The following is a 25,704-nucleotide window of genomic DNA, read 5'->3' as shown; positions in this document are numbered from 1 at the left end:
CACAGCAGAATGCTTATCGTACTTGATGTTGCTGATTTATAGATAAAACTACTTCGATTGGATGATGAGTTGTATTGAAATAAACAATCAGATGAATGATGTCTTGTGATAGAGGAGAACATTAGATAGATATTATCTATAATTTAATATTATTAAAAAATGTCGTCAGTTTCGGAAGCAGAAGCCATCATCAAGGCATTTAGTTTCACTTTTGTTGTGTATGAGAAGGGAAATTTATTATCTTTAATTTATGCATTGTGTGCCTTGTTACCAATATTTATTGTAGCAGCAATTGTTGTAGTAGTTTTTGTGAATAGAGAATATCAGTCATTGTTCTTGATGATCGGATTACTTGTCAATGAATTGATGAATGATTTTCTGAAACATACATTTGCACAGGATAGACCAGCCAATATCTATGTTGCTAAATTTAGGAATGTTTCTGTGGATACACCAGAGTTAGTGGAACATTTTGGAATGCCATCATCTCATAGTCAATTTATGTTTTTCTTTGCATGCACTTGTTTATGCTGGTTTAAAGTAAGAACTAGTTTTTGGAGAAATATTGCAAGGATTTCACTCTTTTCAGTGGCAGGTCTAGTGGCCTACTCACGAATTGCAATGCATTATCATACTATTCCTCAAGTACTCGTGGGTGTATCTGTAGGATTGATTACAGGAACAATTTGGAGTTATGTTACCTCTTTGATTCTAGTTCCAAAAGTGATACCAATACTGGATAGTTTGTCATTCGTATCCAATCATTTGTGTTTCCACTCAAATGAAGGAGTAGAATCTACTGTAGAGTATCAATCCAAATGTGTGAAAAGTGGATACACTAAAAAAACAGCTTAATAGTCTTCTTCATCCTTGCAGGAAACCAAATTCATTTCAGAAGGATCTGAATAAACATCAGAAATATCGCTAATTCTGCTTTCCTTTCCATCCTTATCAGATAAACTATCTAGTTCATGATCTTCTTCCAATGAAGGTGGTAAATAATTTTTCAAATCTTGTAAAGGGTTTGGAATTCCACTCTCTTCCAAAAACTTTTTTAAAATCTTATTTTCCAATTTAATCTTATCGTATTCCTCAGAGTCAAAGTCCATATTTCTCCTAACAATTCTCTTCCACCTCTTATTGTCTTCTGCCAAGAGACGAATTTTGGCTTTTAATTGAGGTATCTTTTCAAGATTGATTTGCCTTTCTTCTTCCAAAAGACCTTTAAGACTTTGAATCGACTGATTGATTTCCTTTCTTTTTTCATGCTCTTCTTCTTCATCTCTTCCAGATTCATTACTTTCAATTATTTTAGTAAAACCCGTAGCTGCTCTATCATCCTTTCTTTTCTTTTCAATAAATGGAAGTTTTGGTTCGAATAAAACTTGATCTGCTTCTGGATGCTTTGTTGAAACCCTTCTTCTTTCAACTCTTGGAAATTCTATTACTGCTGCTCTATAGTCGGATCGAGAGACTATTGTTCTCACTTTGGTTGAAGGAGTAGATGAAACAGATTTGGTCTTGTAAACTGCTAGTTCATCTCTTAGACTCTTAATTTCTTCTTTCAATTTCATTATGTATTTCTCCTTTGGGTCAATTTTTGTGACAGGAATGTTTTTGATTTTTTTAACTCGGCTAGCATAAGTCAATGTTCTATGAGTTTCTTCTGCATAGTGAGAAGATGGTGTAATGCAACCAATCATCATTGTTTTTGCCTCCCCACCTAGGGAATCCATCAACAATTTCGTGAGTTTACTATCTCTAAAAGGAACGTAAGGGGTTTCTTTTTTTGGGGAACTTAGTGCACTAATTACTTTTCCGAGGGTTAATAAAGACTTGTTGATACTCGAAGTCTCATAGACTGATTTTGATTTTGACACTTTCAACTTTTCTGAACCAGCCAAATCCACAAATCTAATAGATCCATATTTTTTTGATTCAAATCCATCGTTTACATCTGAAGTTGTAACTTCAAATTGTATTGTGAAAATTGAATGGCTTCTTGAAGAATCCTTATTCAATTCGTGTGAAGCTACTTTTCTATTTGAAATTCCTTCATTAAGAACTGTCATTAATTCCTGCAAATTGTCCACTTCTACAACACACAAGTTTTCAACAAAAAAACCATCTCTATTGCTCCATCGTACTGGTAAATTTTTAGAGCTGGTATTCAGTAAATCATTTACAGTCTCCTGATATATTTCCAAACAAGATGCTCTAGTTTTAATACTAATTTGTGCTTCCTCTTGCTTTGCTGTAATATGAGCAATATAGTCAAAAATAAACATTGATGCTCTCTGTAATATTCCAGGAGAATCTTCCTCATTTCCAATAATTGTATATGTTTTTCCAGAGCCAGTCTATTATAATTGTTGATTGGTTGTCAATCCTTTACTTACCTGACCGTATGCAAAAATTGTTGATGAATAACCATCAATTGCATATTTTAATAAGGTTGTCAAACCACTTTCCGAGAATACATCATCCTGAGTACTGTTTGGTCCAAAACAACAATCAAAGGTGAATGCTTTTTCTCGAACACCACTCCCTTTTGATTTATAAATTTTAGGATTAAACTTTAAACATAGTTCCAAACCTCCAATCATTGTGATGAATTACTTACTCCAATTGAAAAATCATCAAAATCAACAACAAGTTCATCTCCTCTCTTTTTTTCTTTTGCATTTAGGGGTCGTATCCTTATACAAACTTTAATTGGCTCTTTTTTAGCCTCTATATCAATATCATCAAAGTCATTGTTCGGAATTTCTTGTTGGTGGTCACCAACCTCATTTTCAGGAGGATGTGGGTGGTGATTGAAGTTGGGTGAGTTACTGAACATTCTTTTTTATGTTTCTCCGCCAATTTTAATACAGATCAAGAGTCTCTTTGCTTTTTTTCAAAGAGATAACTTTTTCGAATGTACAATTCATAGATAATTGCTGTAGTCTTAAACCTACTAAGGAATTTATCATAATATTGAAACAATTAAATGATGATTATACAACAAGTTAAGCTATTCACTCAAAGTGATCACAACACTCAATTTGCCACCTTTGCTTTGTATGTGATATCCTTCCCGCCTTTTTTAAAAGTTGGCGCTCAATTTTCTATTTTTTCATCATAAAAAATGTCTAATCATCATCGAGACTTTTTGCCACAAGGTGGAGTATCATCAGACCACACGAATGATCACTACGATGAACACAAGCCAATTTTTCAACAACAAGAATCATACAGAAACCAAGACAATACTCCGCAATATGCAAAGTTGGACGCAACAGGAGATATTAGCATTATACTCGTACAACTTTGCCAAGAGTTAAAAGTATCATATAACGATTTATTAATCAACAGAGCCAAATTAATATACCAAAAATGTTCTTCTCTTTCTCAGGTTTTAGAGTTTGGTGTAAGTAGAAAAGTGTTAGTATTTTACTAACCGATATTACAGCCGAATAGACAAGCATATTTAGCATTTTGTTCCTTGTTTATAGCATCAAGATTAGAAAATTCAAAGGATGATAAATTTACTGATGAGCAAATGATTGATCTTAACAAATTTTCTTTAAAGATTGACAGTTCTGTATCTGTTGGAAGTTTAGTCAATATCAGATCTTTTTCTATGAAGTGAGTATTATCAAATTGATATTTCTAACAACATTCATCAAGTTTGGTAGAATTGTTTGAATTATTGAATAATAACATGGTATCATTACAATTCGAATCAACCACTTGCTATAGTGTTCTCCAAAAGGTTCAAAAGAAGTTAGTTCTTTGCCATTGTCTTTTTGAGAAATACCAAGAATGTTTCCAAGAAGTAATTACTCCAAACTTGCAAATGGATAACTTTAAGGCTGGTTGGATAATATTGGTTCTTCTTGCTAGACATTTACCTTCTTCATTATTGGATTTTACAGAAAGTGTAAACTTGTTGATTAATTTTATGATCTCAATGTGGAAAGCATCACAAAACTCTAGACTATCCGAAACAATTGAAGAATTATTTTCTATTTGCAATATCTCAAAGGATAAATTAGATTCAAGATATGATGAATATATTAGAACAACCCTTTCAAAGTTAACAATTGAAAACCTTTCAGATTTTGTTAACAATATTGATTCACTCTCTAAATTGAATATGTTGTTTGATAAGGATGAAGATTTAACCTTGGGATCGTTAGGTTTTGATGAAAGAATTTTCCTCTACAGAAATGATATCAATCTTATTGGTGACATTTCAAAAATCAGTTCTGCACCAGTTTATCAACTCAATCCACCTAAACCAACACAACATAACGATCCATTCCGATCCCCTTTAAGATCTCCAGGACACTTTACTGCAACATCCCAAACTCCATTACAAGCAAGTCTTCTTGTTATACAGCTTATTGAAGAGTCTACAAAAGGTCTTTCTAGCTCACCAGATGAAACTTTACTAGGCTACTTTAAATCCTGTAATATAGATCAAACATCCACAATAGAAAACAGACTTAAGAGCTTGGTTGACAAAGTTAACTTTGAATCACTATTATTATTTAATAAGGAAAAGAGAAAACAGGAAATAATGAAAATTTACTATGGTACCTTGAAACATATGCTCCAAGGCGAAGAAAAAAGACTAAGTGGCACTGCTAATTTTTCAACTCTCCTCACAAACGAAAACTTCCACAGATCTTTAACAATTTGTTCTATTGAATGCGTTTCATTCGCCTACAATTCAAAAGATACCATTGACCTCCAAGTATTACTCAATGAGTTTGTATTAGAACCATTTGAATTATCGATAGTTCTCGAAAGTTTTGTCCAAAATGCCACATGGCTAAACAGTGCCCTGAAACGTCAATTTAAATCAATAGAAGAAGTGTTATTGGACTCATTAGCCTGGAAGAAGAACTCTGTGCTGTATTCCAAACTTAGTACAAGTGTTGTTCCACAACCACCAAAACCTGGAAATGAAACTCCAAACAGAAATTCAAATATTGAATCCTTTGGAATGTATAGCCCAATGGCCTCAAGAAAACAACAACCACAATCAGCTCCAAAGGGTTCATATTCTGTTCTATTCTTTTTCAGAAAAATGTACAAACTAGTCTCCAGAAGAATTCAAGAATTATGTTATCACTTTAACCAAACACAACAAAGTAACTCTGAGGAACCAATGATAATATCAATGGATCTTATGGAAGAAGTGTGGCACACAGTGTATTATGTATTGAATGAAGCTAGAGGTCTGATGGTTAGCAGACATGTTGATCATATAATCATGTGTAGCATGTATGCTATTTGTAATAAGGTGAATAGAATGCGTATTTCATTTAAAGATATTATTTATAACTATAGAATTATATGCGAAAATATAAGAATGATATCGCCAGTCGAAATTGGTAAAATTCTTTGGCAAGTACCATTAGACAAAGAAGGTGATTTGGGAGATATTGTCAAATTCTATAACTTGGTATATATTCCATCTGTTAAAGGATTCATTCTCGATAAGACTTCAGGTGCAGCACTTGATAGACCAGAAATGCCATATGTTGAAATTTTCACAAAAACCAAAATTGCACCTAACTTTGTTCTCTCTCCACGAAAGTCTAACTATTCCAAGAACAGTTTACTATCACCAATGAGACATCAAGATAATTATCATACAACCCTTCTTTTGACACCAAGAACAAAAGCACTTTATGAATTTGGAACAAATAGTACAAAGAAACACTTTGATCAAATATCGACAACACCTAATCGTGAATCGACATCGTCAGTGATCAATAATAGTGATATTTCAAAGAGGGGTGTAAAGAGAACCCTTGATTTTGGTGGTGATGATGAAACAACCAATAACAATAATAGTGATCAAGGACGTAAATTTGTTAAGGTAATGAACCAAAACCCTGCCTATCAATAAAATAGTAAGTGTTGTATATAATTTGGCCAACAAACTACTGAATTTGAATGAACTTTTTGGAACCTAAACTACTGCAGAACAATTTTCGAGCCTTAGAGTTCGAAAAGGCGCCCGAATATTCGGTTATCGTACGTTTTTAACTGCTCAACAGGCTTGAGCTCAACCATCGCACCACTTTTAAATCTCTCTACAACCAATTTAAGAATCCTTAATCGTTACCAATTGATGTTGATAGACTTCTGAAGAACTCTTAGTGATTGAATGAGAGAGAGGTGAGAGATGTTAATTTGAAATGATAATTCTTGTCTCCAAACACTAATCTCTGCATGTCAATATATGAGTTGAGAGGCTAATGTAATTTGATGGGTTGGATTGATTAAAATATTCTTACCATATTTTTCAAAATCTACAGTTTGTTGCTGTTGAAGACCAATTACATCCCAATTTTATGAAAACAACCAACAAAAAAAAGTCGGCATAAACGTAGGCCTAACTTTTTCAAAGATCCAATTTAAATACATAACGGTGCGGACCCTAACTAGAAAAAAAATTACAAATCCATTCCTTAATTATCTCTTCCTCTACTCTTTAGAGCTCTAATACTATGAACGAACCTAAGGACGACGTTGATTCGTTGTCATCAACAAGAAGTAGTCAGGATGATAAATCATCTAAGAATTCTTTGAGCACTATGTATTCTTCAAAATCTACAGCAAATTTGGATTCGAGGAAAAAGGATGGAGGAGGATCATTGATGGAAAGACTGGTTTCGACACATACGGGTGGATCTACAGCAAACCTGATACAAAGCAAACACAGTATATATGCCTTATCTACTTCTGCATTAATTCCTCAAGACTTTTTTGGTATGGCAAGGAGCACATTTTCTGATGGGAAACCAAAGGATATGACAGTGGCCTTATTTCAATTTTCAGGTCTTAATGGATTGAATAGCAATGATGAAAATGTTTTCATCAATAACTTTTTAACCCTTTGTAGCCCGATCATTCAAAAACAACATGGTATCTTTCACAAGTTCTTTGATGATTATTTCATTGTTGTATTTGAAGCAAGACATTCCTTAAATGCTATAGAGTGTGCTTTTGATTGTATAGATACCGTTAGGAAAAACGCACTTGAATGCTCCAAGTCTTCAAGTTATTCATCTAATGGTGCAGAGAGAAATTACTTGTTATTAGAAAATATCAATATAGTAATTCATACATGTCCTTGCAAAGTAGGACCAGTACACTTTAATGACAAACATTCAGATTTTCTAATTATGACCGCTTCTAAAGAAATTATGAGAAGAATGGCAAACCTAGGTAGAATGTATGATATACCAATTGTTGTATCCTCACAAGTTGTACAGAAGAGTGATGCACTAACATCTAAAACATCTAATCAAGCCATGAACATTAGTCCTTTCGGTAAATTCTTCCTCTCTAATTCCCCTTATGATCTCTTCCAAGTTTATGACTCTAATTGGGATGTATTTTTGTACTCTCCTGACAGAAGGAAAGATTTCAAGACCTCTCTAGATATGTTTCAACAGAGAAAATTCATAGCTGCAATGAATACTTTCTCCAAACTTCACAGAATGAATGATAATGATAAATTATCATTACTATATGTAAAAGTATGCAGAATGTACCAACAGAGTGAACTGCCACCTCAATGGGATGGTGTTGTAATGCTAGATAAAGATTGCGAACCATTCCCACTTGGAAAGAAACCAAAAGGATATTATATACAGGCTGGTATAAGTGCATCTTTCCATTTAGGAGATGAACAATTCATGTCTCATGGAAAAGATAAAGAAGAAGAAATACGTCTATTAACCGAGTCACTCAACCAAAAGGCTTTAATGATTAAGGATATGAAAGAAATTCTCTCAGTGAAAGAGACTGAACTTGCCAAACTCCATGAAATTACTGAGCTGCTGATGAAAGAAAAGAAACAACTTCAACAACAGGTAAAACAAAACAATGAAAGAAAAGCTGTAGATAAAGTGGCAAAAAAACAGCTGCAACACCAGCAAAGTACTGGGCAAAATGAGCAAACGGCCCAGAACAGTAATCCAAATAACAGTACAGGTAATATCAACCACACCCAACAAGAAGTTCAAGTTGGCTGTTTAGGAGGATTATTGTCATGCTTTGGTGGTGGTAAAGCTGCTCAACAACCTAAGAGAAATCAAAATAGAAATCAAGCCGTAAGAAAAAAAGTTGGAAATAGGGTGACACCTGTAAATCAATAATGTAATTAAATTTTATATATTCTTTTATTCATTGAGTTATCTTATTTCTTAGGGTTAATCTGATTGAAAAGCCAGATTCAATGCTCTCAAATTCCTTTCAATTCCTTATGGAAAGCTCACAAGAAAGCAAGGACATTATGTGTCAAATAGGAAAGAAGAAAGATGAAGAATTGTGATCAACCCATTCCCTTCAAATCATACATTAGGTCCTAAAGATATCAAGAGTTTGTTTCTTGCAATCAAACTGGTTGACCAATTCTGATCAAACCACTAACAGAACCTTGGAGACATTTGTGAAGTCACATTAACAGAACTCCTCTTTATGAATTCACCAGAGTATAGGATAATAGTGATGATGTAAATTATTATTAATAATAACTTTATTCAAATTCAATCAAAATTGAAGAAGAAAAAATGCTAAAATCATCATCAGCACTTTCGAGAATTATTTCGGGAGTAAAGAATCAAAATACAACAACACTCAAAAATATTCTTCTGATTAATAGTATTAATAATAATAATTGTAGAACATTTAAAAGTCAAAAGAAAGATCCAACCATACCTAATTTTGAACTTCTTCTTACAGAAAAAAATCAACCAAATAATTTTCCTTACAAACACATTTCCGATGAGTCAACAGGTCTTATTGGTTTGGATATTCAAAAATTAACTGATTTTGATAAATTGATGGATAAAGCTCATCAAAATTGTGATAATTTAAGAAATGCAATTATAAATTTAACGGAGGAGGAATGCAGTTCTAAAAAAGATTTTGCAGAAAAGATTTTGGACATGTCTGATGAAATTTCTAATCAATTATGCCTTTTTTTAGATGCTATGGAATTTATTAGATGTGTAGATCCAAGAAATCCATTCAGACAAAAGGCTGATACTGTACATTCTAAATTTTCTCAATATCTTCACAAATTGAATACTGATTCACTCCTTCATCAAAAAATAGCAAGTGTTGTTAAAGACAAATCATTTGCAGAATACTTAAATCCTTTACAACAACGTTGTTTAAGATTACTTCAAGAGGATATGGAAAAACATGGAGGTGTACATCAACAAAAGGAAGAAGCAAAAACAGTTGAATTAAGATCATACATGGATTCTTTGGCATATTTATTTAGTGAATCCGTATCAAAATTCAATAATTTGGAAACTAAAGATGCTGTACTTGTTGAAGTTAAACAAGGAGAACCACTTTATAATTCTAAATATATTTTCTCATATGAAGGAAAGCAATTTGTGAGACCTTCATATTACAATCAAATATTAGTGAGCTTGAAGGATGAAGATACCAGGAAAAAGATTTATCATGCCAAATATTCTTCCTCTGAGACAAACTTGTCAATTTTAGATGAATTATTGCAAGTCAGAGATACATATGCTAAGGATATGGGTTATCCTTCTTATTCTCACTGGTTTTTACATGACCAATGTGCCAGAAATCCAGAAAATGTACACAAATTTTTAACAGATTTGGCTCAAAGCATAAGGCCAAAAGTTGAACAAGAAATTGATGTAATGAGAGCTATCAAGAAGAGTGATGATATTTATCCATGGGATTATCATTTGCTTAGATCAATTGCCACTCAAAAGGTCGAACCTTTCTCAGTTTCAGTTTCTGACTATTTCCCACTTCATAAGGTAATGGAAGGAATCTATTCTATTTGTTATAGCCTTTTTGGTATTCGATTGGAGCCAGTTAAGATGACAGATAGCGAAACCTATCATCCAAGTATTAGAAAATTATCAGTAATCCATGAAACAGAAGGATTTTTGGGTACAATTTACTTGGATCTTTTCAGTAGACAATCAAAGAATGTTGAAGCTGCAAACTTTAGTATTCGATGTGGAAAGACCACAATAGATCAAAAACCAGTTACTGCCCTTGTTTGTAATATTGATCCTACAGTCGTAGACAATTTCTCAGCAGAACGTGTCTATCTATTAAGCCACTCTGAAGTAATTACCATCTTCCACGAGTTGGGTCACAGTCTTCATATTATTTTCGGACAAACTCCATATCAAAATCTCTCTGGTACTAGAACTAGTATTGATTTTGTTGAAACACCTTCACAATTTATGGAACATTTTGCTTGGGATTACAGAGTTCTGCAAACATTTGCTAGACATTACAGAACTGATGAACCACTGCCTTACTCACAATTTGAAATTTTAAAGAAGAGAAAACAAATGTTTACAGGATTGGATATTGAAGAACAAATCATGTTTGGATTAATGGATATTACTTATCATAGTGGATGGCCAATTATCGATCCAGTTACAAAAACTAAGAAATCAATTCCACAGGTTTATTACGACTTGAGAAAGCAATACTCTGCTCAACCTCATTGTGAAATGACATCATACCCTGGTCAATTCATTCACTTTAGTAATTACGGCGCTGGTTATTACTCTTACCTCTACTCTAAAGTTTTCAGTGATCATTTGTGGTATAAATTCTATTATCCACTCGAAAATCCACTCAACAGAGAAGCAGGCGAAAAGTTTAGAAAGGAAGCATTGTGTGGAGCTAGCAAGGATCCAACAGAAATTGTTCGAAACATGCTTGGTGAAGAACCAAATCCTTCTTATTTCTTAAAACAATTCGACTAGATTATCCAATAAACCACTCCAATCTAAATACTCAATTCTATAAAAGTATGATTCAATGAATCTTGTTTGATGAATAATGATACTTTTCAAAAAAATGTCTCAATTTCATATCAAGTTCCCACACCAAAAAATCAAAGCTTTCAATGTTAGGGATCATGAACCACTCACAACAAGTAGACTCAAGAAATTAATTAACGAAAATTTAAATATACCACCATCATGCACTACTATGCAACAACCACACAACTTGTCAGTTTACAATTCTTCAACCAATTCTTCCTTCTCACTTTATGATGATGATAAATTGGATTTGGATGATGAAATAATTCCCATCAATAAAGAAGGAATAACTACACTTGATATTAAAGTAAAATTATGTGGAGGAGGAAATACGCCATCATCAAACCAGTCATCAGACAGAGAGGAAAATCCATCACAAAATACTAAAATCATTCAAAAGATTGATCGACAAGTTTCATCAGAGGTAAAATCAAAGATTGTTTTTGATCCTGATACTGTTCCTGAGAGTGATTGCTATCAAATTCCAATTCATGAATTTGTTAGAGATAAATGGATTGTAAAGACATCAAAATTGAAAAATATTAATTCAGATTTGACATCTTTTAAAGTTCTTACATTCAATGTTTGGTTTGATTTACAAGATAGAGAAGATAGAATGATTAAAATTATTGATATTTGTAAAGATTGTAACGCTGATATAGTTTGTTTACAAGAAATGACAAAAGGAACTTTGGAAATTATGACTAATCTTTCATATGTAAGAGAGAATTTCTACATTTCAGATAGTGTTGAATTTGGAAATAGAACAGTAATGCCATATGGTGTTTCAATATTTATTAAGAAGAGTATGCCAATGACAAGAATGTTTATGAACAAACTTCCAACAAACATGTCTCGGTGGGCAATGAGTGTAGAATTGAATGTGAATGGAGAGTTGGTGTGTTTTACAACTGTACATTTGGAATCTTTGAATAATCAATCATTGAGAGCTCAACAACTCTATCTCATTTCTTCATTCTCCAAACTCTATTCTACCTCATTTGTTTGTGGTGATTTTAACTTTGACAGTGAAGCCAATTTTAATAGGTTTACAAAACCTTTGGAAAATGAAAATCTTGTAAACTTCTTCCCAGAACATGTTGACATTTGGCAACAATTGAAATATCCAAATCTTGGTAAAACTCATACTGATGGCTCAAGATATGATAGAACGATTCTCAAAAGTGATACATTCCAACCAACAGATATTGAAATATTGGGAGATACTCCATTTAAAACTAAAGAGGTGAAGAGTGGAACTGTTGATATATTCCCATCTGATCATTGTGGTTTAGTTGTAACACTAACAAGGAAATGATTTTTATGTACATTAAAATCTGAATGAATTCAAGAGATTTTTCTTTTGTCTTAACACGATACAATCCGTAAATGGTGGACTAATTGATTGACTGAATGGAACACAACTCTTAGCTGTTGAATAGATACAATAAGCCATTTCCAAAAGGATTTGTTTTTGTAAATCTGTTGTAATGATTGATTTCCCTGAATCAACCATTAATAAGCTTTCGTAATGTTCATTTGATTTGCTTCTCTTTTCTTTTTGTTTTCTTGCATTTTCAGTCATGTTGTGATCATAGATTGAGCTTGACATTGTTGTCCATCCTTCTTCTACAAACATTACAAATTCAAGATCTGGATCACATTCCTCTTCAACTGTTTTTGATTTGGAATCTTGAATATTTTCTTCGAATTGACTTCCGTTTTTAGAAAGCATGACAGTATTTCTTCTTTTAGATTCTCGAGTTAAAATTCTCATTCCACTTCCATAAACACTTGATGAAGATGTAAGAGACACTTGTTGATAGAGCTTTGTAACATCAATCATTGCATAGTCAATTAAGGCATGTCTCTTGAAACTCTTCTTTTCATTGAGTTCAATCAAATCTGCCTTTTCGTTATCTGTATACTTGAATGTCCAATAGGCTTTTGTTGTTAAAATGAATAAACGTTCTTGAGCAACATGATTCTTGTTGAATTTAACAATTTTCCAAATTCTAATAACCTTCTCACCTAAAAATCCCTTCTTTTTCAAATTGGCATCAAAGAATGCATTCAAATTCGATGAATGAACATGATGTGGAAAGAATCTGAAAGGAATTCCATCAATAACAAAAACATTTCTTTCAGAGTTGAAGAGTTTGTTGGTCGTATCATGAAAAACTGTTTCAGAATCCTTTAAATCTTCATCTACTGGTGGTTCCATGTTTGGAGATATTGGTGATTTTGGTGATTTAGCTTTTGCTGGAGCAGCCGATAAATGAGTATAAGTAATGAATGGTTTCTCCAATTGGAATTGATTATAGAAACATCGAAGTTTTCTTGGAGATTCCTTAATTTCAGGTAATTCACTCACAGATTGCAACCACTGTAGCTGATACTTTTCCAACAAGTAAAACTTTGAATAAATAAATTTAAATATACATTGAAATGAACTGTATGAAATAATATTAGCAATTTCAATAATATTCAATAAATGTTGTTCATATTCTCGAAGTACTTGTTCATCACTATATTCCAATAATATATTATCATCAAATTTAAAAGAAGGATATAATAATTTAAGAGTATACTTTTGTAAATGTGGTAAATATTGAATTTTAGATCTCATTGTAAAACCTTCCTTATGAGATTTTTCACAAGAGTATTTATCTCTTGCACAATCTTTAATATAAGAAGAGTGTGAGCATTCAATTTCTATGGAATGAATTGAATCAGTAATTACATTGAAAAATACTTCATTTGGAATATTTTCAAATAAATATTCAAATGATTGTAAAATTAATTGTAGAAAATATTGTGAATTATTAAATTGAACAAATTTTGTAAATAAAATCTTATCAATTTGACTATTTTGGAAACTCGACCAATCAATATCCAATTTTGGAACTAGATTTTCAATTAATTTTTGATTATTTTCAAATTTAAATGAACTATTAATTGGATGTGTTAAATATTTTGAAAAATTCTTTCTCAATTTTAAATTAATATTTTCTAAAATTACTTTTTTGAAAATTGTTTCAACACAAATGTCATCATTTAAAATTAAATTTGGTAAATTGTCAATTATTGACCATCTTTGATTTTTTCTATCAAAATTAATAATTTCTATAAACTCGCCATTCTTTCTATCAAATCTACTTTGATTATTTGTTTCTTCACTTTGAAATTCAATTACAAACTTTCTAATTTCTTCAAATAACACTGGAATTCTATTCGAATCCGATTCCTTCATTAACGAAAGAATAAATAATGAAAAATATTTTTCAATACTCGAAAGTAGCTTGCTACTTGTAAATGGTGGAACAATTACCAATAAATGATTCGAATTTCTCTTATCGGAAGGCAATTCCTGACTCTGCATTTCACTTTTTAAAAAGGAAAATTCATTTCTTAATGATAATTTTGATCCGTTGAAGAGAACTAACTTATTTTCATTCCTAAACACATTACTAAATAAACTTTCCCATCTAATTTGTATTTTTAAATTATCTATTTGTAAAGCACTTGATAATTTCTCTTGCCACTTGTCAATTAAATTATTTTCAACTTGACAAAGGTCTGAAACTCCAAAAAACAAATCACTGTTTATAAAATTAATAGAAGATGAGGAAGTGGAGAGGGAGGACATGACAATTTTTTTTATGTGTTGATTTCTAATTGAATAAAAGCGATGACCACGTCACTTGTATTGAGTGATTTCAGTTATAATGTCAAAGAGAAAGGGCAACCTATTTAAAGAAATAGTACGACAAATCAGAAAATTACAACAGTAAACATTCAGCTATCAGCAATGTATAAACAATGATTTTGAAACTATGTGAAAATTGTACTGGCTAATAGTTTCTTATAAATTTTATTGTTGGTATAGGAAAGAATAAGTTGTTGAAGATAACATAAAACAAGTTCTTTGGAAGGACAAACTGTTGGATAAATAGTTACTCATGGATAATTATAATATTAAATTTGACATTACAATGACAAGTACCAACCTTTGAAAGGTTCTAAAATCAATTAACGATTAAAAGCACATTAAATGTGACGAGTGTGAAAAGAGTTGAGACAATTTCTCCTTACATTTATGGGTTGGGAACTGTTTCACACAAATGAAAAGCCACAATTCAATGACGATTGTAAAAACAAAATCGTTGCCATGAGGTTGGGACATATTGTTGATGAATATTTGTAAAGCATTTGGTCAACCAGTTTAGTTTTGAAAATAATGTGTGTTGTTTATTCGTCAGCTTCATAAGCAGAAGATCTCTTCTTTTTATCACCTTCAGATTTTACAGAAATTTGTGAAGAATAAATATTTCTAAAGAAAGATATTGTATCACTGGATAATTTGTATAATTCAGAACCTTCTTCAACAATATGCTTTAAAAAGACTGTGAAATTAGGTGAAATCTTAGATGAGATAGCATCTCTGGCATGATCTGTACATAGTATTTCTACAAATTTAGTAATAAACTCTAGAGAGAAAGGGCTTTCAATCATATCTAGAATAGAGTTAATGATATGTCTAATCAAAGACATATCCATTTTCTCTAATACTAGTCCTTGAATTGTTTCAAGAGTTGGTAAAACATATCCTAGTTGCATTAAATAAATAAAAACATCAAGAAAAACTTTCTTGATTTCCATAGCTTGAAGTGGATCTAAATCACCTTGATTAGCAAAGAAGCACTTCTTTACAATTGCTAATACCAGTGATGAAAGTGATTCGTGTCTAAAGGCAATTTCTTTCAGTAAAGCCATGTATAATTTAGTATTGTTAAGTGTGAACATTGTAATGGAGAATTGTGAGTCTGTAAAAACAATACCAATCCAATACAATACTCCTACACAAACAATATTATATGCCAAATATGGTCTAAATACTGCAACACTCTTAGGAAGTGTATTGTTGGAGCAAATTGCTACAGCTTTTTCTAAAGCATTCACAACTGGGTTTACATTTACAGTATTATTTCCATCATTAGTTGCAGTTGATGCATAGGCCAATACGAAAATATATTTTGATCTGTGAGCTTGATTAACTTTCTTTGAAGGATTAAACAAATCCTGAATCAACAAGTCCAAAAATTCACAACTTTGTAACATTTCTACAGGAGGAGGATTGGCACTTGAATAGTATTTGTACAATTTAAGGATATCAGCTGGATTTGTGGTATTGCTATTAAGCATAGAAAGTATTATAGTGGTTGTATCTGAAATAGCTGCTGTTTGAGTATAGTCAGATTGTTCAATTTTGTAACGATGCTCGTATTCTAGGAATAAATAACGAATTTTTCTAATAAGGTATTCAGATGCTTTACCATCTTTAAGTGCATTTTGTTCGAGTTCATCTGAGAGTAAGCTTAATTGACTTCTATAACTTGGGACACTAGTCATTAGTGATCTAATAATGCATTGAGCATAGATGTATGTATATTGAGAGTGACAACAAATCTTTCTGAAATCAGAAAATTGTGGGCTAGAACTAATAGATTCTTCACTCTCTCGGATTAATTTTTCGATAGAATCTGTTAGAATTCTATGGAATACCTTTAAAGATGTTGTTGCTGTTGTTACTGAAGCAATCTCGTTATGATAACCAGATTCACTAATTCTTTGAATGGCAAAGTTTAACATGAGACAATTAGGATGTTTTTCAGATAATTGATAAATAAGATTTCTCCATTCTACATCATTGATCATATATTCAAGCCACTTTGGTGGATCTTGAGAAGCTGTAAAAATGGCATCAGCCTTCTTTGAATCGAAATTTTCAATGATCAAGTTCTTCAAGTAATCCATAAGTATTTTGTTAATTGTCTCATTATCAATATTTGCCATAGACATCCAATCACACAATAATGATGTCATTTGGGGATAACCCTTGTAGCTACTGCTCAACATTTGAACAATAGTAGATGGTTTTCCGCCATTTTTAATATATTGTTTTAAATAGTCAAATATATAAGGATTTGTAATGGCATCATTCTCTGAAAAATGTCTCTCACACTCCTCCAAGACAGATTTTGTTGGATCGCTTTCACCCGATGGTGCAACAACTTGCGAGGAAGAGGTTGAACCAACAGTTGCACCTGATGATATCATTTTTTTTAAATTAATTTTTTATTTTTGTAACGGTAGTTAAGCAAGCCTTCATCATGAAACCATTAAATATCATCACCAAATCATGAATAATACAAATCTCATATTATTGATTCAGAGTTAATAATCGATGGTCATACAAAATGAAGAATATTATTCTTTAATCATAGAACCTTTTGATATTTTATTAGTCTTGTTAATGAAGATATTTATTGTCCTTGAAGAATTAAAATCCAACTCCTATTTGCTCAACATGTCCGAACAATTCTTCTCCACTGAATAATTTTCTATGGCCACAGAAACCAATCAGCACTTTCATCAAGAAGAAGCCTTTTCAAATTTCCCTCCAATGAAGATGCAAACTTCTTTGGCCAACGGAAGAAAAGTAAAAAAATTGTATCTTTATTTACTCACCCAGTTAGATCGTGTGTGTAAGAGAATATTTTCCTATTGGAGTCGTGTATTATTGTGAGGTGTTTTTACCTTTATGTTGTTTTAAGAGAGAATATTAATGTGTCTACGATTTCATCATCTTGAATTATGAGCAATAGACAATCTTTGAATGGTGGTTTTAGTACTAATGGTGGAATTAATAATTCAATGAACAATATCAATCCATTATTATCTAATACTGCCACCACCAATAATAATAACAATAATAATACTACAACAACAACACCAGCGACGAGTACCATACTCTATGCTGGATTATTATATATTCCGAATTCTGTATCATCAAACTCTAAAAAAGCATCAACAACAACAGCAATACCGAATGTTTCTTGTAAAGAATACTATTGTGAATTGTATGCTCAGGTTTCTAATACATCAGGAAAATCCACAATATCACTGAGTACTTTGGGATCAATGTTTGCATATTATACAGGAACTTTAACATCTTCATCAGCTCCACAAGTACAACACTTTTTAAATCTATTCGAGAAACCACCTCCAGAATATTTACAAAATATAATAGAGGAAAATCCTACTTCTACATCAACAGTAGCTCCATCGTTATCTGAAAAGGATCCATCATCTCGTAGTAGTACTGTATCTTCAACAACAACCAATCCTTCTTCCCTTGTTAATATTACTCCAAATAATTCCAATTTAAAGAATATTCCCTCTACTTCCATTTCCTCATCCTCCAATACCTCAAAATCATCTTCTACTGTACAGTCATCTCCTTCTCCAAGTTCCTTTATGAAAAATTCACTTCCAATTTTGTCAGAGACCATGAAACCGAGTATGCAAATTTCTTTGAGTAATATTGCAGTGAGAGTAAGTTTTTTAACCTATTCAAACTTTCTAATGTTATGTGAAAAGGTTGATCCTATGGAAGTATATTTCTATTATTGTTTTGAACTTGTTTCTCCCACAGTTGTATATAAATTCTTTTGTAGATCTGAAAATGAAATGAAAAGGTGGACTGAAATTATTGAAAAAGTTTCTCCCATTTGTAAAGAAAATGCACTGATAGAAGAGTATGAAAGAAAAATTGTAGAGCTAGAAAGATCAGGCAATACTAAAAAACAATTATCTCACAATAATGAAATACGTCACTATAGAATGAAATATTACCACCATATATTACCTTCTTCAAGTACAAATTTACTAAATGCAGCAAACAATACTGGAATGATTGCAAACAACAATCTTCAAAGGAGACATAGTACATTTTCGGGAGATCCATACGAACCAAATCAAAACTAATCTGAAATCAACTCTACTAAATTTTGTCATTATTGATTTTCCTTCTTTATTGAGAAAAATAATATTTGATTAATTTATTTGATTTTGAATATTTCAATTTTGCAAAATAGATTATGAAGCATTACAAAAACGAAGCCGCCCCACGTGGGGCTCGAACCCACGACCGTTGGATTAAAAGTCCAACGCTCTACCGACTGAGCTAGCGGGGCTAGTCGATAACATTATTTTTGTATTCATTCTATCATTGAAATAGATGAAAATCTTTGCATAATCTACCATTTTCCAAACAAGAAAATCATTAAACATTAACATTCCATTAAACCTTAATGATACATTTAATAGAAACAATAATATAACTCTTTAATATTATGAAGTACTTTCGAAGAACTTTTATGAAAAGTAACCGTTTATTAATCATCTCAACTACTTACCCACTAATATTATTAAAAAATGTCTTTACAGGCTCATTCATCTGTATTATCCCCTTCGGATGACGTGAGCATTGATCCAACAACAAACACAGGTTCTAATCCTCAAGGGCATACTAGAACATTTTCCAATCAAGGGATTGGATCATCACCAAGTAGTGATGGTTTTCTCTCTAAAATTTCCAAATACTTTAAATCATCAACTCCACCAACACCAACCTCTTCGTCATCAACAGTTACATCTCCTTCTACTTTAACTCCTTCTGGTGGAGGTAATAATAATAGTACAAGTACAACTGGACAATATTATTCAAATTCTGTTAATAATATAGGTAGTAGTAATAGTACAATAACAACACCAAATACTAGTAATGTTGTTGGGAGTACAAATACTCCCGACTATTACCAACAAAAACAAAAACAACTTCAAAAGAAGCAAAAGAAGAAGGGAACAACACCAAAACCAGGAACAATATCAAAAGTTAGAGGAGCTTCTTTCCCAATAGAAGCCATTTCCGAACAAATTGTTGGTGTTTTCCCTCAAAATTCGAATATAACAACATCAGAAGATGATTCACTCTCTGAAAAATCTAAAGTTTATGATCCTTTTGAAGAAGGCCCAAGAATGTCTATCGGAAGTGATAATGGTTCAAATTCTTCATCAGCAGGAAATACATTTGTAATTAGAAACTCTGGAAATATTAGTAATTATCTGAGTGATGATGAAGGTGTTTCTGAATCAAAATTAGAAAAATTCAGACAAATATTAAACTCTAACGATGATATCGATATTGAAAATTTACGGAAATTAAGTTGGAGAGGAATACCTTCATCTGTGAGAGCAGTTGTATGGAAAATTCTTCTTGGTTACATGCCATTGAATAGAGAAAGAACCGAACAAATTATAAATAGAAAAAGAAAGGAATACCTTGATTACGTGTCCAAGTATTATAATGAAGAACATTTACAAAAAACAGAACAAGAAACTGCTCTTCAAAAACAAATTCATATTGATGTAATTAGAACAAATCCAGATCTTCAACTTTATCAAAATCCAAGAATACAGCAAGCCTTGGAAAGAATTTTATATATATGGAGTATTAGACATCCAGCCAGTGGATATGTACAAGGTTTAAATGATCTTGTGACACCATTTATGAGTGTATTTTTATATGATTTTATGAGTAAGTAGTTTTAATAGTTAATAACTTATTTTGAATAATTTTTATTTATTTGTAATGTATTTTGTTATATGATGATAATCATGAATAGAATGTGATATTTTAACTTGTGATCCTGATACAATTTCAAATGAAATTATGGAACATATGGAATGTGATAGTTTTTGGTGTTTTACACAATTCATTGATTTCATTCAAGATCACTATACATTTGCTCAACCAGGTATTCAAAGAATGGTTAACAAACTCGAAGAAATTATTCAAAAGATTGATGAATCTCTATTTAATCATTTACAATCGAACGGATTAGAATTTATTCAATTCTCATTCAGATGGATGAATTGTTTATTAATGAGAGAATTATCACTTAAACTTGTTGTAAAATTGTTTGATGCTTATATTGCAGAAGGTGATGAATTTGAAAATTTCCACACTTATGTTTGTGCAGCATTCCTCAAGACGTGGAGTGAAAGACTTCAAAAGATGGACTTTGCAGAAATGGTCATGTTCCTTCAACATTTACCAACTCGTACCTGGACTTTTAATGAGATGGAACTTCTCTTATCACAAGCTTACATGTTAAAAGTTCTCTATGATGGTAACAACCACCTCAATTAATTTATTTCCCAAATTTGTAATAAAACTTTAAATTGCAAAACCAATTTTATTATAATTGATTGAAAAAAATGAAGACCATGATAAACACCATAAAGCTTGGAAATTGTTTGATGCAACAACCATCATCAACTTTCCGAAAAATCATTCAACAACAGAGCACAAACCAATCAATATGGACAATGATGAAAATTATGGAAAATAATTCAACAAGTTTTTCAACATGTTCGATTTTAAATTTCAAAAAGCCATCAAAACCAACAACAATTAATCACTCCGATTCTACAATAACTAAATTATCAAAAACAGAGAAAAAACTTCAAGATGTTCAAAGAGTGCATAAATGGAAAGAATTAGCCCAAACTAAAAATTCTGAAAAGAAAATAGCAGAACAGAAAAACCTTTTGAGTACTAAACTTATTCAAAATGTTGTTCCAGAATCAAGAAAGAAAATTGAACCAAGATCTTCAGTTATTATTAAAGTGGATAAAGCATCTGTTGGTAAAAGAAAACATGGTGAAAAGGAAAAAACAATTGAGCTTAATGAAAATTATCCAAAATTGTTTTCCTCTAAATTTTTGAAAAGAGTTCAATTGGAAAATATGAATCAATCACTTCCAAAAATTGTCTTTGCTGGAAGATCCAATGTTGGAAAGAGTAGTTTAATTAATGCACTAGTCACTAAAACGGGTAAAGGAGGCAAAGCTGCAGTTAGTAGCAAACCAGGTGAAACTCAAAGTCTCAATTGCTATCAATTATCGGATGCCATCAATATTGTCGATTTACCAGGATATGGTTTTGCATTTGCTGAAGAAGAAAAGAGACTAGAATGGCAAGAACAAATTAGAAACTTTTTACTTACAGCATCCAAGCTCAGAAGAGTTTTCATTCTTATTGATGCAAGACATGGATTTAAAGAAACTGATTATTCATTCCTCACATTTCTCAATCAGTAAGTTTATATGACCTTCAACATGATATTCATAATTATTTTTCAAACATTCAGAAACAAAATCAAGAATCAAATCATTCTCACCAAATGTGATTTGTTATACGATGATGAAATAGCCAAGCAGTATGAATATTTGATTAATCAAATTAGGGTAAGACCATTTAATCATACGTGTGAAGAAATGATTGTTGTCTCGTCCAAGAAAATGAATGGTATTAAAGAGATACAAGAAGAAATTCTATCATTCCTCCCTGAAAAGGGTGCTAAATACAGAGAAATCAAGACAAGACATGTACCACTTCCTGATGTTCCTTTGATTTCCCCTCCAAAACCTCTTACTATCAAAGATAATTCATCACCTCAAATTTCACACGACGAAAAGAAGAAGCAATCACCTAGAAAATCCTCCAAGAGTACAACAACCATAACTCAAAGGTCCTCAAGCACCACATCAATGAGAAGAAATTCTGTAAAGACCTCAACAAACAAAAGAAAATAATTTTTTCTAATATTTGGAATCGTTCAAGTAACAACAATAATTATGGAAAGAAGAAGAGCAACATTGCCTACCTCTACATTGTTTCCTCGTTACTGCACAATGTGTGCAGTTGAATCCACACACAACCTTAACACATTTCTGTTAGCTGAAAGTACAAATAACATCTTGATGTGTTCATTTTGAAAACTGTTGTAAATAAAGTGGAAGCATTTTAGAAGAAAAAAATTGCTGCCAAACAATATCGGAAAACTTTGCGTCCGAGAAAGTACTGACAATTTATTGTTTTACCACGTATTGCTTTTTTAAATCTCCATCTTCTTTGATTTTCCTTTGGAATAGTCTAAATATTTCACAATAGATATTAATTTGCATTCCGCAAGGCTCAATATCTACTGCACATCAATTACGATAATAGGACTTGTCCAAAATATCCACCCAACTTGGACATCTCTTCCGAAGGACTATCAACATACTAGTATTTATTAATATCATCAAGTAATTGCAAGATTTTACTCATCATTATCTTTGCATTTTCCACCATCAAAATACTTTGTGATATCTACCGACAAGTAATATATTATCATCACACAATTGAAGTTCTCTCTTCACTCCAAGCTTGTTGTTACAGTAATAATAATTGTTTGGACAATCTAGAGCTTCAATAACAACAACAACTCAAATATTGCATCCTTTCTCTCTTGGTTGACAAAAAGTTTGATAATAATTTAGTTCGCTCAAAAGAAAAACCCTTCCTTCTCATTGCGCGCGCAAATTGTCCTTTTCCTTCTAACAGACTATTTTTAGTTTCATTTAGAAGATTGTTAATTTTCAACGGTATTCCCTTGCAATAATCCACCACAACACAGCAGTAATTAACGAGGTCACACACCGGATCAAGACGTTTCATCAATGAAGAAGATATTGAAAGAAAGACAACAAACATCTCCTCTAACTCCTACTTCGGTAACTACAACGAATAGTACAAATTTTGGTGGTGCTACTTCAACGATATCAATCAGTAGCAACAATAGTGGTGTTACAAATTCATTGCTTGGTTTAGCTGCCTTTGGTCATCAACAACAACATCAATTGGCTTCGGCAACTTCACTGCCATTGGAATCATCATTCTTTAATATAACCAGTCCTTCTACATTGCAATCGACATTATTCCAATCAAGTCCTACTTTTTCAACACCTACCCAACAACAACATCAACAACAACAACAAATTGTATATAATAATCAAATGAGTTATCAACAAGCACGTACTTCAGTAGCTGCCTCTGATCCTACACTATTTATAAATTCGCAACAACAACAAAATATGAATCAACAAGGACCTCTTCCTTCTTTATTCAATATGAATCCACAACAGCAGGCAAATTCCCAGAATTATCCATCACTTTCAACACCTAATTTTTCTCTCCCATCCCTAAGTTCATCAGCCTATCCACAATTATCAACCAATTCTAATAATAATGGATCAATTAGTATGAATGGATCATCTGAAAAACAACAAGCAATGGTTCTTCAATCTATGGGTGAAACAATTCCAAGTTTTTCCATTCCAACAACAGTTTTAAATTCAAGTTCTAATCATCACCATCATTCAATGAGTCATTATCCAACTACAGCAGCAACGAACACAACAAAACATTCGACAAGTAGTAGTAATCTCCAAGATGATCATTATCAATCACATGGTCACATTCCTCGTACTGCTTCATCATCTGCTGTTACTTCAAGCCCACAAGTTGAAAAACCAGTTGCAGTTAAAGCAAGTGGTGTTGCTACAGCTGATCAACCAATTGTTGAATATATGGATGATGATGATGGTTGGATTGCACAATGGTTCAATGAAGATAAAAGACAAAAGTGGAAACTTAAAGTACCACAATTTAAATATTGTAAGAAGAGAAAGAAGTTGGAAATATGATTCGGGAAGAAAATGTGATGGCTCACATTGATTTAAACTATGAAGATGGACAAAAAGTATTGTCACAAAAATCAAAAGATGGTAAAAAGAAGAAGAAGAAAAAGCAAGATGAAGAAGATGAAGACGATAAGAAAAATGATGAACCAGTCATTACTAATAATGAAAGCTTTTTCAATTATCAATCTACAAGTAAGAGTACTGTTACAATAGGTCCTTTCATGTATAATATTTGCAGTTACAAACAAGAAGGAAAGAAATTCCGTATGGTTGTCTATCTTTATACTTTAAATAATTCAACACCATATCATCCATTCCAACAGCAACAACCTTTAGATTTAACATCTGCTAATAGTAATGCAGTTTTGTGTTGTTGTTTAATTTCTCCAAGTTTTACTATTAGAGCCAAGAAACCAATTGTAAAACCTGGTATTAAATCAAAGAGAAAGAGAGGAGTTGATGAAGATGATTCTGGTGAGGATGAAATGGAAGGTGAACCATCTCCAACAAATCATAAGAGGATGAAAGAACCTCTAAATGAAGATGCAATTCCAAATTATCATCATATTGCAAGATCTAATAATGGATCCACTATTGAAGTGGCTCCACATCAAAATCAAGCAGCCACTCAAGCCATTGATGAATTATTAGAAAGTTTATATAAGAATAATGGTGGATTTGTTGATCCTTCATTATTAGGAACTGCTCCAAGTACATCTGGTAGTAGTAGTGCTGCATCAAGTAGTTCTCAACATCCAGTTAATACTGAAGAAAAGATTAAGAATATTACAGAAACTTTCCAAAACATGGCAGATCCAGACAGAAAGAAATTGCTTTGTAATTTTATTGAACTTTGTTATCCACATGAAAGAGAATTCCTCTTTAGAAAATATTTTGAATCAAGTGATTATGGAGAAAGCTCAAATTATAATTACTCTGCACAACAATCGAATCATTTACAAACAATGCTTCAACAATATCAAATGATTCAACAGCAACAACAAGATCTCTATGCTTACTTTACAGCATTAAATGGAGGTGTTGTAAATTCTCAACCAAATGATCATGGAATGCAAATGGTACAATTGAATGTTCCTTCACAAATTCCTCAAGTCCTTATTGCCCAATCTTCAATTCCTCAACATCAAATTCCACCTCAACAATCACAACAATCAATTCCACAACAACACCAACCACAACCAATTAATCCTTCTCAGTTATCATTTGCTGCCAACCACCAACCTAGTGATGTAGATCAATTTTTCGTTGAACTATTTGATTAATTTGTGATTTTAAATTCTTCTTAATAAAATGTACATGAAATTAAACTGTTGCTTGATATCTAATTGTCTCACCAAAAGTGAAACATCATTATCTGACATTTTAAACGCTGTCTATCATCGATCACTATTAA

General features: G+C 32.0%; 11 protein-coding genes and 1 non-coding gene across 12 annotated transcripts; 8 read left to right on the top strand and 4 right to left on the bottom strand.

Annotated features, from left to right (window-relative positions):
• Positions 1-851: 851 nt before the first annotated feature.
• NAEGRDRAFT_71346 (kinesin) lies at positions 852-2,842 on the bottom strand (the record flags this gene model as incomplete). The annotated part of the gene is made up of 3 exons (XM_002673395.1): positions 852-2,360; positions 2,400-2,576; positions 2,624-2,842. 3 exons carry the CDS (start codon positions 2,840-2,842, stop codon positions 852-854), a joined length of 1,905 nt encoding a protein of 634 aa, XP_002673441.1.
• An 864-nt stretch (positions 2,843-3,706) lies between these two features.
• On the top strand, positions 3,707-5,927 carry NAEGRDRAFT_80903 (retinoblastoma protein; the record flags this gene model as incomplete). The annotated part of the gene is made up of 1 exon (XM_002673468.1): positions 3,707-5,927. One exon carries the CDS (start codon positions 3,707-3,709, stop codon positions 5,906-5,908), a length of 2,202 nt encoding a protein of 733 aa, XP_002673514.1. The 3' UTR covers positions 5,909-5,927.
• Positions 5,928-6,512: 585 nt separating this feature from the next.
• NAEGRDRAFT_80902 (uncharacterized protein) lies at positions 6,513-8,168 on the top strand (the record flags this gene model as incomplete). Its single annotated transcript, XM_002673467.1, has 1 exon — positions 6,513-8,168. One exon carries the CDS (start codon positions 6,513-6,515, stop codon positions 8,166-8,168), a length of 1,656 nt encoding a protein of 551 aa, XP_002673513.1.
• A 414-nt stretch (positions 8,169-8,582) lies between these two features.
• Positions 8,583-10,793, top strand: NAEGRDRAFT_71343 (uncharacterized protein; the record flags this gene model as incomplete). Its single annotated transcript, XM_002673466.1, has 1 exon — positions 8,583-10,793. The coding sequence occupies one exon, from the start codon at positions 8,583-8,585 to the stop codon at positions 10,791-10,793; it is 2,211 nt and encodes a 736-aa protein (XP_002673512.1).
• Positions 10,794-10,887: 94 nt separating this feature from the next.
• On the top strand, positions 10,888-11,789 carry NAEGRDRAFT_71342 (uncharacterized protein; the record flags this gene model as incomplete). Its single annotated transcript, XM_002673465.1, has 2 exons — positions 10,888-11,635; positions 11,659-11,789. The coding sequence occupies 2 exons, from the start codon at positions 10,888-10,890 to the stop codon at positions 11,787-11,789; spliced, it is 879 nt and encodes a 292-aa protein (XP_002673511.1).
• Positions 11,790-12,183: 394 nt separating this feature from the next.
• NAEGRDRAFT_71341 (uncharacterized protein) lies at positions 12,184-14,235 on the bottom strand (the record flags this gene model as incomplete). The annotated part of the gene is made up of 1 exon (XM_002673394.1): positions 12,184-14,235. The coding sequence occupies one exon, from the start codon at positions 14,233-14,235 to the stop codon at positions 12,184-12,186; it is 2,052 nt and encodes a 683-aa protein (XP_002673440.1).
• Positions 14,236-15,104: 869 nt separating this feature from the next.
• On the bottom strand, positions 15,105-16,973 carry AM37 (uncharacterized protein; the record flags this gene model as incomplete). Its single annotated transcript, XM_002673393.1, has 1 exon — positions 15,105-16,973. One exon carries the CDS (start codon positions 16,971-16,973, stop codon positions 15,105-15,107), a length of 1,869 nt encoding a protein of 622 aa, XP_002673439.1.
• Positions 16,974-17,510: 537 nt separating this feature from the next.
• On the top strand, positions 17,511-18,683 carry NAEGRDRAFT_71339 (uncharacterized protein; the record flags this gene model as incomplete). The annotated part of the gene is made up of 1 exon (XM_002673464.1): positions 17,511-18,683. The coding sequence occupies one exon, from the start codon at positions 17,511-17,513 to the stop codon at positions 18,681-18,683; it is 1,173 nt and encodes a 390-aa protein (XP_002673510.1).
• A 136-nt stretch (positions 18,684-18,819) lies between these two features.
• NAEGRDRAFT_t510 lies at positions 18,820-18,892 on the bottom strand. Its single transcript has one exon. It is a non-coding gene; the product is annotated as a tRNA-Lys (tRNA).
• A 241-nt stretch (positions 18,893-19,133) lies between these two features.
• Positions 19,134-20,946, top strand: NAEGRDRAFT_80901 (rabGTPase-activating protein; the record flags this gene model as incomplete). The annotated part of the gene is made up of 2 exons (XM_002673463.1): positions 19,134-20,295; positions 20,384-20,946. 2 exons carry the CDS (start codon positions 19,134-19,136, stop codon positions 20,908-20,910), a joined length of 1,689 nt encoding a protein of 562 aa, XP_002673509.1. The 3' UTR covers positions 20,911-20,946.
• A 32-nt stretch (positions 20,947-20,978) lies between these two features.
• Positions 20,979-22,358, top strand: NAEGRDRAFT_51519 (uncharacterized protein; the record flags this gene model as incomplete). Its single annotated transcript, XM_002673462.1, has 2 exons — positions 20,979-21,859; positions 21,914-22,358. 2 exons carry the CDS (start codon positions 20,979-20,981, stop codon positions 22,356-22,358), a joined length of 1,326 nt encoding a protein of 441 aa, XP_002673508.1.
• A 243-nt stretch (positions 22,359-22,601) lies between these two features.
• Positions 22,602-25,615, top strand: NAEGRDRAFT_80900 (uncharacterized protein). The gene is made up of 2 exons (XM_002673461.1): positions 22,602-24,245; positions 24,275-25,615. Exons 1-2 carry the CDS (start codon positions 23,268-23,270, stop codon positions 25,571-25,573), a joined length of 2,277 nt encoding a protein of 758 aa, XP_002673507.1. The 5' UTR covers positions 22,602-23,267; the 3' UTR covers positions 25,574-25,615.
• The last annotated feature ends 89 nt before the right edge of the window (positions 25,616-25,704 follow it).

Source organism: Naegleria gruberi (assembly GCF_000004985.1).
Source record: "Naegleria gruberi genomic scaffold NAEGRscaffold_46, whole genome shotgun sequence".
Lineage (NCBI taxonomy): Eukaryota > Heterolobosea > Eutetramitea > Acrasida > Naegleriidae > Naegleria > Naegleria gruberi.
This window is presented reverse-complemented; position numbering and strand designations above follow the sequence as displayed.

Coding starts and splice junctions, on each gene's coding strand:
- NAEGRDRAFT_80900 (XM_002673461.1), top strand. CDS start 23,268: ATGAAGAAGATATTGAAAGAAAGACAACAAACATCTCCTCTAACTCCT. Junction 24,246..24,274: donor GACAAAAGTGGAAACTTAAA/GTACCACAATTT, acceptor TTGTAAGAAGAG/AAAGAAGTTGGAAATATGAT.